The sequence below is a fragment of the Sturnira hondurensis genome, unplaced genomic scaffold (assembly GCF_014824575.4).
Source record: "Sturnira hondurensis isolate 20B ecotype Veracruz unplaced genomic scaffold, ASM1482457v3 Scaffold0005220, whole genome shotgun sequence".
NCBI lineage: Eukaryota > Metazoa > Chordata > Mammalia > Chiroptera > Phyllostomidae > Sturnira > Sturnira hondurensis.
The window spans coordinates 2,225,908-2,244,398 of record NW_028077851.1 but is presented as its reverse complement, the minus strand read 5'-3'; the positions used below and the strand labels follow the sequence as shown (position 1 = coordinate 2,244,398).

At 33.2% G+C, this 18,491-nt stretch overlaps 1 protein-coding gene across 4 annotated transcripts in view; it reads left to right on the top strand.

Annotated features, from left to right (window-relative positions):
- CNKSR2 (connector enhancer of kinase suppressor of Ras 2) overlaps positions 1-18,491 on the top strand; it is a 301,559-nt gene that overhangs the window by 146,152 nt on the left and 136,916 nt on the right. For all 4 annotated transcript variants that reach the window (XM_037046241.1, XM_037046240.1, XM_037046238.1 and 1 more), the window contains exon 8: positions 3,186-3,254. In XM_037046241.1, coding sequence (XP_036902136.1) covers positions 3,186-3,254 — 69 coding nt within the window. The remainder of the gene's footprint in view (positions 1-3,185; positions 3,255-18,491) is intronic.

Below are 18,491 nucleotides of genomic sequence, written 5' to 3'. Positions count from 1 at the left end.
TCTTTGAATGTTACTCTTTTAGAAAATCTGACAGCATGCATGTTTTTGCTGTGTTCTTCAAAGAAGACTGAGGTGGAATTAGTTAATCTTAAGTTATTATTGATCTTACCATTTTACTAGCATTTTCTTGTTAAAAATCAACATTGTCATCTAATTCTACTATTACTTTAAATATTTATTGATCCCCCCCTACTTCTCTTGGTTTCTGTGAATGATGAAACACATAATAATATGTTTTAGTTGGGTTGCTGTACTGACTTCACATTTGGCATTAAATATGAGAGGTATGTGAGATCAAGAATATCATTTAAATTCATATTGTGAACTATGTAATGTTATAAATGCAGTGAGATACTGTAAACTATAAACTTTTCATTGATTGATCATTCTCATATACTTGATTATCCTTCTTATCATTCATTTATTTATTTGTTCATTTTAACAAACATTTGTTCATATCTTCTATGTTTCAGGCATGGGGCTAGGTATTGAAAGAATTTAAAAGTTAAATTAGCTTGTTGCTTCTACAGAGTACAAGTAGGCACTTATCTGTGTAAACAGGCTATGAAATTTGCATAGATGGACAAAGGAAAGAATAATAAATACTGCCAAGTGAAATCAGAGAAGGAATCACAGAAATTGTGATTTTGAACTGTATCTTGAAGAATTGGTAGGAACTTCATTCCTATATTGTCTGTTGTGTAAAAAAAGTTGAGCGCTATGCTTTGATCATATTAATTACTCAATAACATCTGATAAATAGACAAGTTATCAAAGAAAGATTGATTCTGTTAGTAGTTCAGATATGAGCCAAATATTAATAGTGCATCACTTAATTCTTTTTTCTTCAAAATATTTTACTATTTTTGGTAGCCTCAGTCATTTGTCATTAGGAGATCTGTGTTGAATCTTAGTAAATCTACTCGCTAAAGTGGCTAAGTTATTTTGCTTTGCTGTGCCTTAGTTTCCTAGTTTTCTCATGGAAAATGTGGGGTTTAGACAAAATGATCTTTACATTCCCTTTTAAAACTAGAAGTCTATAATTTGTAAGACTTAGTCCCCTTTTTACTTGCTGCTATAAAAAGTCATTTCAGATTCTTTGAATTTTATGTATCAACTATCATTTTCTTTTACATCATGACTGGAACCAACTATCATTTTCTTTTACATCATGACTGGAACCATTGGCTTAATATTTTTACTTTTTCCCCCTCTGTTTCTTTTTTTTTTTAAGATTTTCTTTATTTGTAGACAGAGGCAAAGAGAGGGACGGAAACATCAATGTGTGGTTGTCTCTCCTGTGTCCCCCTACTGGAGACCTGGCCTGCAACCCGGGCATGTGCCCTGGCTGGGAAATGAACCCCTGTGGTTTACAAGCCAGCATTTAATCCACTGAGCTACACCAACCAGGACCAGTTTCTTTTTTTTTATTGTTATTCAAGTACACTTGTCTCCATTTTCTCCAAGAAGACAAAAAAAATTGAAAAATGGGCAAAGAACTTGAACAGACACTTCTCCATGGAGGACATACAGAGGGCCCAGAGACATATGAAAGGATGCTCAGCATCATTAGCCTTCAGAGAGGTGCACATTAAAACCACAATGAGATATTTTTATCTCATACCATCCTTTAAAAATATCAATTGCGAGCCAAAGAGCACAAGGACTGACTCTATAGTTACGGCTCTATTAAAGTAATGATTTACAAACTTTTTAAAATTGTTACATGGTATTTGTCTAATTTATTAAAATATACCCACCTCCTAAAATGTTGTAAAATAAATACAATGTTTTCTTGTTACAACATCATTTTTAGGGTTGGGTTAATATCCTAGATGAACTATCCTCTCAATAGTATACTTGTGTTACTGCTTCAAACTGGAATTCCATATGACATCACCTTGTCTTGAATTGTAGTCTATGGCAAATAATTTTTGTGGATTTTAAAATTTGTTGAAATTGAAGTTAATATTGTTTTGACTTCTTTGTTTTTGAAATAATTGGAAATCAGAAATGGATAAGAAAATAAACGAATGAGAAATCACTTTTAAAGTATATCCTATTCCAGGGTCTCAAATGTAGCATTTTACTTTGCAATTCCATTACCATATCATTCTTCATTAGCTTTCCGTAGATACTAATGAATCAATATTACAGTATTTATAGTTGTGTTTGATAGAGAAATTAACACACACGAGTGCACAAGTATATTTTCCATTAAAAACACATTTTCTGTACATTCAAGAGTTCATACACATTGCAATATGTATAATCAGTAATCAGTAGTCACTAAAGGAAAATAAAAAAATAGTATTTTAAATTCATTACCCATACCTATAATATTATAAAATTTCTATCTTAAATCTCATTTTAGTTTTCTAAAGACTTCATAAACTTGTCACATTAATTTATCAAAGTTGTTTTTGCTTATTTACTTTTGCTTTTAGTCTCTTATGAGAATTTTTAAAAAGTGATGAAATTGTTACCTCTTGTGGAAATGCAGGCATTTTAGTTTTATTTCATGTGGTTTTGTTTGCCAATATATTACACTGTATGAAACATAAGAAATGGGATGTTCTTATAATTAGACATTTAGATAGAGGATGTTACATAATGTAACTTTTAACTTGGTTTTCTAAATTATTCAGAATCAATAGCACTAATAATTAAATAAATTAGTGATATAATCATCAGTTGACAGAGTTCTAATGCTGATCATAAGCATATACTTGAAAATATTTATTCACTAAAGTTAATGTGAATTATTTACTTTAAATAGAAAGGATCAAAGTTTAAAAATATAATGTTTTGAATTGCACTTTTGAACCATCTGCCAGTAGAGCCTACTAGGGTTACCTGTACAAAGTTTGCACTGGCTAAGACCAACTATTATTCCCCCTTTATGCTCTCAGAAACATACTGGTCTTTTATAACATAAATGTGTGTGTATATATATATATATATATATATATATATATATTTGTATTTCTACTTTCCATCATTAGTTATACATAGAATGCAAACAGTATATTAAAAGCTAGTAATCTTTTGTTAGCTTAATTCCTAGAACATGATAATTAAATTATTGATCTCATTTAAAGAGGTGACCTTATTATAGTGTCTCAGAGAGAGGAGATGACTGATAAAATTTATGCTCTTTATCATTTCCTTTATATTACATTTAGTCACCTGCAGATCGGTGCAAAAAAATCCATGCTGGCGATGAAGTGATTCAAGTTAATCATCAGACTGTGGTATGTATAATTACCTTCTGAGTCAGTGGGAGGAACTGATATAAACATTTCCTAAAATTTGAAAAATTCAATGAAATAAAATGCCTGTTTGTGTACAAAATAGTTGAATAACCTTTTAAAAATAATTGAATAATTATTCTTAATTATTTGATGGAATGTAAGGCATAGTTTTAAAAGGACATGAGGAATTTTGGTGGTGACTGAGGTTAGATATGCATTTCTATATGGACAGCTACAAGGTAAAATTATGCACCCCATGAACTGGGATAATAATTTTGCATATAAATTAAAGTCATGATGCATACAAATTTATCATTTTCTTGATATAACTTTTAAGTTTTATTTTATAAATTATTGAATTACCTAGTTGATTCATTATTTAACAGCATTCATATACTTTAAGATTGATCTATTCATTAAATTGGTTTATTGGTATATTGATTTATTTTGAATGTCCATTTTTTAAAAAATTAATATTTAGTAGCTGAATTAGCTGTTTATTTCCCAAAAGAATACTACAGTGTTAGTTTAAAAACTATTGTGCTGAACTAAGTAAGTTCATAAAATTTTCTTGCTTTATGAACCTCATGAATCCCTTTCTAGGCTAAGAATGACAGTAGCATTCTGTGCCTATGGTAGATTTTCAAGGGCTATTTTTTCTTAATCTCAGATTTAGAAAGTGAACATCACATGATTTTTATTTTAGACTATTTTCTATCTCAGTTGGTTCACTTTGTATTCATATCTCTGCCCAAATAGAATATATTGTTTAAAAATGAAAGTAAAATAATCTTATTAATATAATAATCCTCATTTGAGAAAAATGGTTTTGTTGCGGTAAATTTTTTAGAGCTCACTAATTTTTTAGCATGAGTAATTTTTTCCTGTTGTTCCTTTAACTAAATTTGTTTTTGCATGTTCCAGTCATAGAATCAATTTTAAAAAGAAAGACCAAATTTGGGGGGTTAGAAGACTTATGTGAAAAGTCTGATCCTTCTCTGATTACTGATCTTAAGGCAGAAGTCATTTTAATTTTGGCTTTGAATAAACTGAAAAGTTTGTGATATTTTGGGGAGGCTGCTGAACACTGATAATTAAACTTGTGATATTTCTTCAATGGGTTCATTATCTAAGTGAATAAAAGTTAATATAAATTAAAAAATTACACACATGAGTATAAGGTTAATAGGAATTAATGTAGAATGTTGATCAAAAAAGCCTTTGCACACTATGACAGTTTTGATGATGATTAAGTTCTCATCACTAGAAACTATACAAAGTGGTTGTCCTGAGTAAAGTTTCTTATCCCCCAAGATGAGGATTTGGATAGTGGGATAAAGGAGCTGCTTCATTAGACAAGCAGTTTCTCCCTCTTCTAGTGTTCAAGTTGCTTCTATTTCTCCAACATGACCTTAACAAACATGACATCTGTTGGATAGATGGACCGATTTCTAGTTGGTCAATTCTAAGAGGATAGAAATTAGTCTCTAATGAAAAATAAATTGTTTAAAGGATACTCTTTGTGGAGCAAAGATTCTGATACTTATGAAATGAATATGAAAGTCTTTAAAAGCTACAGATGAGCTAATGAATCTATGTCTATTGATGATATTTAAATACTATGAGAATGCAAATATATCTTTGCATCACGGGAATACTCTAAAATATTGAAAACTACACAGAATAATGGTGGGGAAACTTGCTTCCAGTTTTTGCTCTGAAATTGACTTACGGCTTTAAGTGAGTTATGGTAACTAGTGAAGCATCATTTTACTGTTTTTTATAATAAAAATTATAGCCAACGCTTGCTGAATTCTTATAGTATGCCAAGCATAATGTTAAGTACTTTATTTATTTTATGTCATTTATTCCTTACAGTGATCCTACAAAGAAGTATATGTGGAAATTGAGACTTAGAGTGATTATTTAACTTAACCTACAACACCAAGCTCTCTAAGTCTAAGGCCCATGCTCTTACTTTAGTTTCATTTTACTCCCTCCCCAAACTCAAGTGATAAAATTATCAAGCAAAAGGGGAAGAATTCTAACAATCATGTAAGTAAATCTCAGGATTCAGTGAGAGATTAAGCGGGGCCAAGGATAAGAGAAGAGGAAAGGGAGTGAGAATTTACATAACGGGTAGGATCAGTAGAATTAAAATTGGAAATGGGGTTGAAATTTAACTTTTTCACTCCTTTCCTTCAGATAAATAAGAAATGTAAAAAGCTTATCACAATGCCAGGCACACAGTGGTGGCTCAATAAAAATTAACTTTCAACCTCCTTTTTTCTTCCTTTTACTTGCTACAATAGTTGGGCCCATTGGAGTCCGGTTTCCTGACAGACTGCTACTAGAACCTACAAATTGATTTTAGATAATAATAAAGGCAATCTCTTACAGGAAAATATGTTGAATTCCATGACACTAGTCTTCCTTAATATTGTGATCAATTACCAGATCTTTGTGCTCAAGTGAGAGGCATATTTGTGCAAAAATTGTGCATTTTATAAAATGTGGCTTACTATGCCCTCTTTTCTTGCTGTAGTGTGCATTGCGGTCTGCATAGTAATTTTAATTGTTTTACTACACAGTATACAGAGGTGGCGAAATGGAATTTTCCTGGGTTTTGTTACTATGAAAGATTTGATAGGTAGATAAATTAGTTGAAACAAGTATAAATTATTTGTAGTGTACAATTACCCCTTATATCCCTACATTTATTACCAGGTTGGTTGTGATATAATAATTACATCAAACTGTGGCTTAAAACATTTGAAATACAAAGTTAATATTTTAATCCAGTAATTGATCAAATTAGTGAGATATTGTTAGTAAATTCTATAACAATTTAGACTCAATAATGAAAAGAGTAATATTTAGTCTTTTATTTTGAATATTATTAGCCCAGTGAGTAGTTAGTATTTTTCTATAATTTCAAAACTTTCTGTTATAGGTAGCAATGTACAAAATAAAATCTGATAACTATTCTTATTTTTAAATATCTAGAAAAGCCATTTGAATTTTTTCCCTATGAGTCTGAGAAAGTTGAATGTATCACAGATGAATTCAAGTACTTTTTTTTGAGATTGCTAGTATGGTATATCTTCAAGATGTACAATTAGATGTGTGTGTTCTGAGTTTGCTTTTTTTTAAAAAAGTATATTTTCTTATTTAAAATGAAACTGGAAGTTCTATGTCCTTCTTCATGTTGCTATATTTTTTATTGTAAGTGGCTTTTAAGCTTTTCAAATGACCATACTTCTGTGGCTGAGAAACTGTGGCTGCCAGGTAGGAAGAAGAAAAAATCATGAACATCCAAGCACAGCAGACTGAGTCCTATTGCATGTCTTCCCTGCCAGTGAAGATCCAACTCCTCAAAGGCTGCTGGAATCTCCCAAGATTTTTTCCACTTCATCTGTCACTACATCCCTCTCTCTGGGAGATACCTCGGCATAGTTTGGCTCAGCAACTCTGCCCTCATGATGCACTTTTAACATGCTTTTTAGTTGATGAGACTATTTAATATTTATAGTTATTTATTTAGGCATATTACTAATAAATTTGTTATATTTCATGTTAATCCTCTTTTTTTGATGTGTGTTCTAAAGCTTTAAAAACAGATATTTTCTTCATAGGAATATCAGTTGAAAAGAGTGGGATATGTGATGGTTCAATCCAGCACTTGGAAAAATTTCATTTTATTTTGTGTAAATATTTTAAAATATTATTTTGAAAGGTCTTCTGGAACCTGGTGATTACATTCTGTCAAAAAATGGTTTCATAGATGTGGCTATAAAGCCTACTGGAATGGCAAATAACCGGGTTGGGATAGTTAAAAAGAGGATAGACTGCAGCAAGTAGGATGCTGGACATTGATTAGTGAGAGATGGAAGACGAGTGCTGTAAGCTAGTGGTTCTCATAACTCTCAAATAGTGAACATTGTTTAGCAAGTGTTAAAATGGTGATGGCAGAGGGAATGGGGTGAAGGGTGTTGGAAGGAACAATTAAAGGACTATTGTGTCATCTGGAAGGGTTATTCTAAGTTCATTTATATAATTCTCAAAGGTGTCTCCTTTATTCTCACTCTTCTAGTCTTCCATTTCTTACTCTGTCCTCTCCCTCTTATTCCTTCAACTCCAGGACAGTAAAGTATTGATTAAAGGGAAAGTCAACATAATCGGAATGGATGGAGAGTGTGGTGACCCATTAAAGACCAGTTCTCCTTTCCCTTCCCTCTCACCCTACAACCCTAGTTCTAGACATCAGAAAGAGTAGCCCTTTGAGTGGAATCAATAGCATGATATTGGCTAACCTGAGGGGTGCTGTCTGTCTCTCTCTCTCTCTCTCATTTTAATTTACTAAATTGCCATCTTTTTTTTCAGATTTTTCTTCTAACTTAATTTTCTTCCCTTTTCCTTTAACACCTTCATCTCTTCTTGCTTAACTGTTTCTCTTCAGTTGTTTTTTTTTTCATTCTTGCCTTCTTTTGGTCTCCTTTCTCAAAGGAGAAAGTATCTTATAATTCTTCATACCAAAAATATTAAAAACTGAGACATCAAATAGCAGTATTTCTGATGCACCTTACATCTTATTCTGGTAAACACAAGATGTTGCTGTATTAAGTACACAGAGATTAATTGTAGTAGCATGATGTTTACCATATTGCTTAATAAGTAGTTTTGATAATACCCTAAAATAACTCTATTAGAATTCCAAGAAATTGGTATTCTAGAAGAGCAAGTGAATTGGTCTCTCTTAGAAGGGAAAAATAAAACAATGAATCATAGATTTTAGTTACTCATAGTAATATTTTATTTCAAATTTTACCTTATATAGTGATTAGTTTATGAGATCATCGTAATTTTTTTCTTTTATTTTACTTGAACATTGTAGATTCTATGGAAATGTGTAGAAACTAGCTTCGAAGTACCATATATTGATATAAACTTTTTTTTTTGCCTAGGGAAATCAATTAATTAGTTTATTATCTAGTATAATATTTTATGATTTTTCTGTTACCAAACTAAAATTTATTATCTTGAGGTTTTATATAAAGGAGATTAAGTTGTATGATGACTTAATAATGGTAACTTTCTATTAACCAATTTATTTTCTCTGCAGATCGCTGCATCCTGATTTGTTTTTTCTTATTTGTGTAGTCCTTACTAGTTTCCCCAGGAAAAGAGAAATTGCATTTTAAAATGGTTACTCAGATTTGTATTTATTATTAGACAACATCTTTCAGTGGCCTTATACATTGAATATGACCTAGTTGTTTTATATGGAATATTAAAAAGGTTTCCTCATAAGTGCTTGTTTTATGTGTTTAATATGTATCTATTGGCTGATATTCTTACCTACATCAGCTTATTAAGTATGCAAGTAAGTATCAATAACAGCAACCCTTTTCCTACCCTTACCAAAAAGGCAAAAATCAGCTAGTCTTAATTGTCTCATCTACTTTCTGTCTGAGGGAAGGGGGTCTAATTAGTAGATAACACTTAACTGCCTGATGAAAATAATTACATGAAAGAGAAATACCTTAGAGAACCATGAAATAGGAAATTCAAACAAAATCTTAAATATTTAACTTTTATGTTATTTAGCCCTAGGATTCTAATATAGGCTTCATCCACTAAATTAACATTCTGATCAGCAGGGGTGGCTGAAATTTTAGGTAATGTAGCCACTGATTACTTTTCCATTTCTTTTCACCTGCTTAACCTCAATACTGGGCACCAAGGGATTTTTTTTTAATTGGAACAAATGGCAGAAAGAGTTCACTACAGCCCCATTTACAGTGGACATTGAGTTACCTTTTTTCTCTAAGTTATTAGATTTCTGACAAAATGATTTTTAAATATAACTTCTACAGTGAAAGTATTTATAGTCATTATGGAAGTTCATAAACTAAATTTTTTATTAAGATAGATTTAGAATGTTATTTAGCTATATATATGTATATATACACATGCTTTGGTTTTGTTTTGATAAATATAGACTTTATTGCAATATTTATGAATATTCTCCAATAAACATATCCTTATTAAATGTCTAACATTACTTGAAATTATAAAAATTATTCATAGCAAAAAGTTGTAAACTTTTAAGCATGTTCCCTTTGTGAATACTAGGGTTTGGCTTATTTTTTAATTACTTTTTCATTTGTATTCATAAATTAAATTTAAGCATGATTTTGAAAATAAATATAAATGTTTTCTTTATTCTCTCTCAGAATTCTTATTAATAGGAACTAAAGACTTTTATTTTTTACAATTTTTTTCATTTTTTATTGTCGTTCAAGTACAGTTGTCTGCATTTCCCCCCCACCCCACTATTCCCTCCACACCCCAGCTATCCCGATCCCACCCACCCTTGGTTTTGTCCATATGTCCTTTATAGTTGTTCCTGAAAGGTTTTTAGCTACCAATTCTTTGTTTCATCCCTTAGCTTTGGTAACCAGGACTCTACTTTTTATTTTAAAATATACATATTTCTAATATCTTTGCAAGAACAAAAATGAACTACAGGAAGGAATGGCTGAAATGTCATAATTTCCAAATATATGCAAACCCAAAATTGTTTTTAAAATTTAACCAATGTGACTATCTTCATAAAATTTTTGTTAAAGACTGTATTATTATAGTTCTTTTAAAATATCTTATTTATTTTGGTTGTTTGGGAATAAGGTTCTGTGGTATGATCAAAGATTTGCTCCTGCAGCCTTTCACTCTGATGTAATTGTCTTCCCCCTACATCTCCCTAGCAGAAGCTTTCAGACTCATCAATTTTATCTTTTGGAGAAGTTAGAAGACACGATGAATGATGATGAAAGAAAAATAAAATTGAATTCTATTTAGTTTTTTATAGCATATATAAATGTAAACCATGAAGCCCCTAAAATAACCTTTGTCTTCAGAGATTGCAACATTACTAAATGTCTTATTGAAATAGCAGAAGGGAAAGAGAGCTTGTGTCAAAGATGCTAAACTATACCCACAGTTTTTTAATCAGCTTGACACAGATGCATAGACATAAGTAATACAAAGGCTGCAGTTACTATAAGTGATAGGTAACAGGAGATAATGTGAGTAATAGGATATGGAAATGTATCACCTTGGTGAAAATGATGTGGGTGATTCATAAAACTTAAAGGAAAAAATTATGATTACTGTCTTTTTCCTTCCATAAGCTTCCTCATGAATCCTTCAGAAAATTTTGATTTAACCCTCAGAACTTCTTGGTTATGGAGAAAAGGCTCCAGGAAGATATTATGCAATAAGTGAAAAAATACTAGCTTCTTGTAATGTTCAAGTCTGCTTTCTCTCTTGGTCTCCCTGTCCATTTTTAGCATTGAGAAATCACATCCTCTCTGCTTTCTCTTTAAATATAATGCACACATACCTTATGTATGTGACTATCTATGAAATCCACATGGATATATTAATTACTAAAACATGTAAATTCAAATTGTGCATAGATCAGCCTCATCAAGGTTTTACTGTAAAATTAAGCCACATTTTAAAAATGCCTTGAAATGCTCTGATGGATTCTTATTTCACTGGATAAGTGCCTTTTAAAGTTAAGGAGGCTGTGAAATGAAAAGTGGCTCAATGAATAAAGATGTAAAATAATGAAATTTTTTCATAATGAAAAGAAAACTTTAATGTCCATATTTCTTCTTTGCAAATGCATGTTCCTTTTATCATTTCCTAGGATACTCTCTCCTAATCATATATGTAAAAATGTCAATACTAAGGCTTTATTTAACATAGAGACACTTTGGGACATCTCTGAATACTCTGCATTACCTATTTTAATTACTTTGCTGGAATTTAAAATCACTTTTTTGCATATATTTACTTAACCAAATGCATACCTTTCAGCTTGTATTTCTTTATATTTAAACCATGGGTAGTTCTCTATTTCTATTCAGCAAATAAATGATTGTGAAATAACAAAATTAGGATATCTCAAAAAAAACCACAGGGTAATATTTTAAGACATTCTCATTGGCATTTTGTGGGAAAATTTTAATTTAAGTCTGCTGAGGTCTGTAGATTGGTACTCAAAATTTAGTAGTTCTAAGATCTTTTAAAGATATTGTGTATCAAAATTCATTACTACTGAAATCTTTCTAACATATGACATTTCTTCCACATAGCTTGTTTTGCTAAAGAAAGATGCAGTCATCAGTATAAATGTTGACTTCATTGGATACTTCAATAACTTTTTAGTAATGCAAAGAAACATAACTAATAAATATCTCAGTACCAAAAATTTTGGCACAGTATCATTAGTCACAGTGTGATGGGTTGTGTATTGAATTAAGTCTCTTCAGTGCTTTTGAAAAGAGCAGAAGGACATTTGTGTATAGTGTGAATCATCATCAGACATTCATATAGGCACACCTCAAGTCTCTGACATTTTCTTTGTGAAGAGGTATCGTTTATACATTACGACCTATGAGTAAGAGTGTGTGAATACATAGGAGCATGTGTAAATGTTAACGAATCTGATACTTTGTCTTGTGAAGGATAATAACTGAAAATATTTTAAGAGATGTCCTATCTTCCTTCCTTCAGGTAAAGAGATGATTTCTTGTATCTCCAAATACAATTGTGACTAAGGTGAAGAGAGTTTGGGTTCAAAGGTTTAAATTCTTACCTTTATGCTTATTTATAACTTTTTCTACTTCAGACCATAGAGCAGAGACTCCTTTCATATGTTGATCAAATAATTCACCAGCTGTTATTTGGAATCAGATGGGCTAGGGAGAGTCCTCAAGAGGTCAGAGACAACTTCCCTCTGTGTATCAAGAGGAAAGGAAGTCTTGCATCTCTTCAGCACCAACCCAAAAAGGCTTTTCTGCATCTAATCCAGGCAACCCATTGTCCAAGGACCAGCCCACTTACATTACCCTGTACCTGCGAACCGCTGGTGTCTGCTTCAGCCTGATCAAAAAGTTAATTCCTTGTTCTGCAAGGAAGTAGAACCCCTTTGGCTTTTAACACGTGTGGTAACCCTAAAGATTTTATTGAGAAATTTTAATCCAGTTGTGTTGTATATAAAATAAATTTTAGTGTACAAGTTGGGGATTACATGTAAACTGATAAGTGATAAACTAATAACTGCTTAGAGACACTGACTTTTGCTACCTTGGATAATAAAGCAGGTATCATTAGTAGTTCAACATACATAGTAAACATATTATCTATAGCTAATAAGACATATTGTGTGTAGGTACATACAGTGGTTTTTAAAAGGTTTATTCTAGCCCATGAATGCAATGTGAATGAAATATTCTATTAAATATTTAGAAGGAGAAATTTGGACTATTAAGAAGCACTATAAAACCTTTTTCTGGGGAAAAATTTTAACAGTGTTTATATAATATATATAATAAAGCAGAATTTTTCTTTGACAAATAACAACTATATCCACTTTTATATTCTTTGTCATAATCATATCACTCTGAATTTAAGTCTGAAATATTCAAGATATATAACTGTTTTTAAAAATATTCACTTATAAGAAAGTTTATTTGTTAATTTGGAGTAAAGAATGTTATAACTTTAGTATCAATTTAATATCACTTATATTACATTTAGAGAAAAATTTAATACTAAATATTGGTTTTACATACAAAACTAAACTCCCTTTGCATTCAAAGGCACTTTATTGTCTCTGAAACCTGTACATTCTCATGTCTCCATATCATCTCAGTAGTCAAGTTATTAACAAATAATGTGCCTACCACTTTAAGGCATCGTATTGATTGCAGGCTTAACCAGAAGAATAAGAATCAGTTTTTATTCTCCAAAAAATAAAAAGAACCTTCAAAATACAGTTTGTGATGGTGGGTGGAGTGGAGTTGTGGGTGAGGAAAAGTATATAAGTTTAATAAGAAACAGTGTGTGAAAAAAATGCCACTAGAGAAATACAGTGTGCTATGAGATTCACATGAGGAAAATATGCCTCTAGCTGCAAGAGGCTTTATAATGGATATTGCATATAATATGAGGCACTATGGATAAGTAAGATTTTATAGAAAAGAGAAAAATTGCAAGCAGAAGGATGAGTGCTTTTGCAAAGACATTGTTGACAGTAACTGTACAGCATTTGAGGAGAACATATATTGTACTTATTCTACCAACAGTTCCACTCATACTGAACTATTGCAGTTTGTTCAAACTAGTGTTACTTTCTCTCAAGGCTTTCTTTACTCCCTCATCCTCCACATCCCCTTCAGCTAACTCCTAAAAAATTCAGCTTAGACTACTATGAAACCTTCCCTGAACTCTCAAGGATCAGTTAGATACCCTTGTTAAGGGATATACTTGCACCCCATATTCACCCTGTTGAGATACTTCTCTCAATTTATTATAAATGTTTATTTACCTGGTCATCTCTCCCCCTGCTCAGTAACAAGGCACAGACTGTGCTGCATGCACCATATTATCCATAATGCATGGAAGGCACATGAGACTTACTGATTTTAAAAATTATAATGCCTGATGTTCACATATTAAACACCAAAAATATCCTAGACAGGAGTGAGTCATTGCCTACAAGATGTACATGTACATCATATATGTACAGTAGTTCTCAAAATGTAGTTCCCAGCCAGTATCATCAGAATCACTTACTAACTTGTGAAAAAAGCATACAAATTATAGGGTCCCACCTCAGGCCTATTAGATGAAAAATTCTGGAGGTTCAAACAGGAATCTATGTTTTAACAACAGGTGAATCTAACACATGCTGAAGTTTGAGAACCACATTACCAAGAAATAATACAAGACAAAAGAAGTCTAAAAGAATACGCCTCCACCAAACCAACTCTACAAGAATTACTAAAAGGGCTACTTTAAGGAAAGGAAGGAGAAGAGAGAGACGGAGAGGAACACAGGTACACAATGGCAATAAATAAGTACCTTTCAATAATAACCTTAAATGTAAATGGATTAAATGCACCAATTAAAAGACATAGAATAGCTGAATGGATAAGAAAACATGACCCACACATATGCTGCCTACAAGAGACCCACCTCAGGTCAAAAGACCACCACAGACTAAAAGGGAAAGGATGGAAACAAATGTTCCAAGGAAATGGACAAGAAAAAAAAGCCAGGGGAGCAATTCTTATATCAGACAAAATAGACTTCAATAAAAGGGCCATAAAGAGAGACTCAGAAGGTCACTTCATAATACTCAAGGGAAGAATCCACCAAGAAGACATTAACATCATAAATATATATGCATCCAACATAGGAGCACCCAAATATATAAAGAAAATCCTAGAAGACCTCAAGAACAATATCGACAGCAACACAATTATAGTAGGGGATTTTAACACCCCACTGTCTAAAATGGACAGATCTTCCAAACAAAATATCAACAAAGATATAGCAGCATTAATCGACACTCTAGAAGAAATGGACCTAATTGATATATATAGAGCCCTCCATCCCAAAGAAGCTAAATACACATTCTTTTCAAATGCACATGGAACATTTTCAAAGATAGACCACATGATAGGACACAAAACAAGTCTCAACAACTTCAGGAAAATAGAAATCATACCAAGCATCTTCTCTGATCACAAGGGACTGAAATTGGAAACCAACCCCACAGGAAAAAAACCAAAACACCCAAAATCATGGAGACTGAATGGTAGGCTATTAAACAACGAATGAGTCAAGACTGAGATTAGGGAAGAAATCAAAAAGTTCCTGGAAACAAATGAAAATGAACTCACCACAACCCCAAACTTATGGGACACAGTGAAGGCAGTCCTGAGAGGGAAGTTCATAGCAATACAGGCTCACCTAAAGAAGATAGAAACGTTTCAAACAAACAACCTAAGCCGAAGCCGGCAAGAACTTGAGGAACAACAACAAAGAAAGCACAGAACAAGTAGAAGGAAGGAAATAAGCAAGATCAGAGCAGAATTAAATGACATAGAGACTAAAAGCACAATTCTAAGGATCAATGAATCCAGGAATTGGTTTTTTGAAAAGATAAAAAAAATAGACAAACCTTTAAGTAGGCTCATCAAAAAAGGAAGAGAGAGGACCCAAATAAATACAATCAGAAATGAAAGAGGAGAGATTACAATTGATGCCACAGAAATAGAAGAGATTGTAAGAAATTACTAGGAAGAAATGTATTCCAAGAAATTTGAAAACCTAGGTGAAATGGACAAATTTCTAGAAAAATATAATCTTCCAAAACTCAATGAAAAAGAAGGAGAAAACCTGAACAGGCCAATAAGAGCAGATGAAATTGAAGCAGTAATCAAAAAACTCCCATCACGCAAAAGCCCTGGACCAGATGGTTTCACAGGAGAATTCTACAAAGCTTTTAAGGAAGAGCTAACCCCTATTCTTCACAGACTATTCCAAAAAATCAAAAAGGAAGGAAAACTCCCCAACTCTTTTTACGAAGCGAGCATCCTAATTCCAAAGCCAGATAGAGACACAACAAAGAAAGAAAACTTCAGGCCAATATCGCTGATGAACNATGCTCATGGATTGGAAGAATTAACCTCATCAAAATGTCCATACTACCCAAAGCAATTTACAGATTCAATGCAATACCTATTAAAGTACCAATGGCATATTTCACAGACATAGAACAAACACTTCAAAAATTTATATGGAACCATAAATGACCCTGAATAGCAGCTGCAATTTTGAGAAAGAACAAAGTAGGAGGGATCACAATACCTGATACCAAACTGTATTACAAGGCCACTGTAATCAAAACAGCCTGGTACTGGCATAAAAACAGGCACACAGACCAATGGAATAGAACATAGAGCCCAGAAATAAACCCAAATCTCTACAGTCAATTAATATTTGACAAAGGGGGCCGTAACATAAAATGAAGTAAAGATAGCCTCTTCAACAAATGGTGTTGGGAGAACTGGACAGCTACATGCAAAACAATTAAACTCGAGCACCAACTTACACCATACACCAAAATAAATTCAAGGTGGATAAAAGACTTAAATATAAGCCAGGAAACCATTAAAGCCCTAGAGGAGAACATTGGCAGGAAAATCTCAGATATTCCACGCAGCAAGATTTTTACTGATATGTCCCCTAGAGCAAGGGACATAAAGGAAAGAATAAACAAATGGGATCTCAACAAAATTAAAAGCTTCTGCATGGCTAAGGAAAACAGTATCAAGATAAAAAGAGAAGTAGCTGTTTGGGAAAACATATTTGCCAATGACACCTCAGACAAAGGTTTAATCTCCAAAATATACAGAGAACTCACTCGACTCCACTCAAATAAGACAAGCAACCCAATTAAAAAATGGGCAAAGGACTTGAACAGACATTTCTCCAAGGAGGACATACAGAGGATCCAGAGACACATGAAAAGATGCTCAATATCGCTGGCTATCAGAGAGATGCAAATTAAAACCACAATGAGATACCACTTTACACCAGTCAAAATGGCTATCATAAACAAACAAACAACAAGTGTGGAGAGGTTGTGGGGAAAAGGGGACCCTAGTTCACTGTTGGTGGGACTGCAGACTGGTACAACCACTATGGAAAACAGTATGGAACTTTCTAAGAAAACTAAAAATGGACCTGCCTTTTGACCCAGCAATTCCACTATTAGGAATATATCCTAAGACCCTAAAACACCAATCCCAAAGAACCTGTGCACCCCGATGTTCATAGCAGCACAGTTTACAATAGCCAAGAGTTGGAAGCAACCTAGATGCCTATCGGTCAATGACTGGATCAAAAAACTATGGTACATTTACACAATGGAATTCTATGCTGCAGAAAAGAAGAAGGAGCTCCTACCTTTTGCAACATCATTTTTGGAACTGGAGAGCATTATGTTGAGCGAAATAAGCCAGGAAGTGAAAGACAAGTACCATATGATCTCACCTTTAACAGGAATCTAAACAACAAAACAAACAAGCAAGCAAAATATGACCAATGACACTCAAATATGGAACAGGCTGACAGGGTCCAGAGAGGAGAGGGGAGAGAATCATAGGGGAAAATAGGAGGGACTCACATGAATAAGTATAAAGGACACAGAGAATAATTAAGGTGGGGGGTGGAATTGGGAGGGAGGTGGGGAGCACTGTGGGTGGCAGGGCAGGGAATATAAAACAGAAAACTGTACTTGAATAAGAAATAAATAAATAAATAAAAAGAAATAATAGCTCTGGCTAGTGTGGGTTAATGGACTGAGCACTGGCCTGCAAACCAAAGGGTCAATGGTTTGATTCCCAATCAAGGCACATGCCTGGGTTGTCGGCCAAGTCCCTGGTTGGGGCATGTTAGCAACAACCACACATTGATATTACTCTCCCTTTCTTGCTCCCTCCCTTCCCCTCTGTCTAAAAAATAAATTTTTTAAAGGAAGAAAGAATAGGAGACAGCTATGGCCGTATTGATGAAGGACCTTTTTGAAGAATTGGTTTTATAAGCTGGCTTAAAAGGGAACACTTACACTGTGGTCTTTTGGAACTACAAGAGTGGAAATGGAAAGACCAGTTAGGACCCTGTTCTAAGTCTAGCAATCAGGTACCCAAACCAAAACTAAGGCAATGAGAAGAGGCATTAGTTGCTAGGATCTATTCTTCCTAACCAAAGGGAGGGGGCAGTCATAGATGAGTCCAAACTCCACACTGGAAAAGGTAATGGGGAACTTTTTGTTGTTGCTGCTGTTGAATGGGAGTAGGGATAGAGTCTGATTTTAAAGTGTTACATTCATTTGAACTACCAGTGGGATATTTGCGGCAGGATGCTTGCTCTCATAGTGCCTTGTGCTTTAGGATCAGACAGACTTGAATGTGAATTCTGGCCTTTCCACTTACTATATTTGTAATCTTGATGAAGAAAACTTAATTTTTATTTCCTTCAGTTTCTTCATGTGTAAATTGGGTTTAATAGTTTATCTCATTTGGCTGTTGTAAGAATGGAGGTACATATAAATAAAAGGAATGTAATATAGATATCAAGATCTAGTATAGTGAATTATTGGGGCTTTATTATTCAGTAGCTATTTTTTAAAGATTGTATTTATTTATCTTTAGAGAGGAAGGGAAGGAGAGAAGGAGAGAAATATCAATGTATGGTTGCCTCTTGTGGGTCCCCTGCAGGGAACTGGCCTGCAACCCAGGCATGTGCCCTGACTGGGAATCAAACCACGATCGTGTGGTTCGCAGGCCTGCGCCCAATCCACTGAGCTAC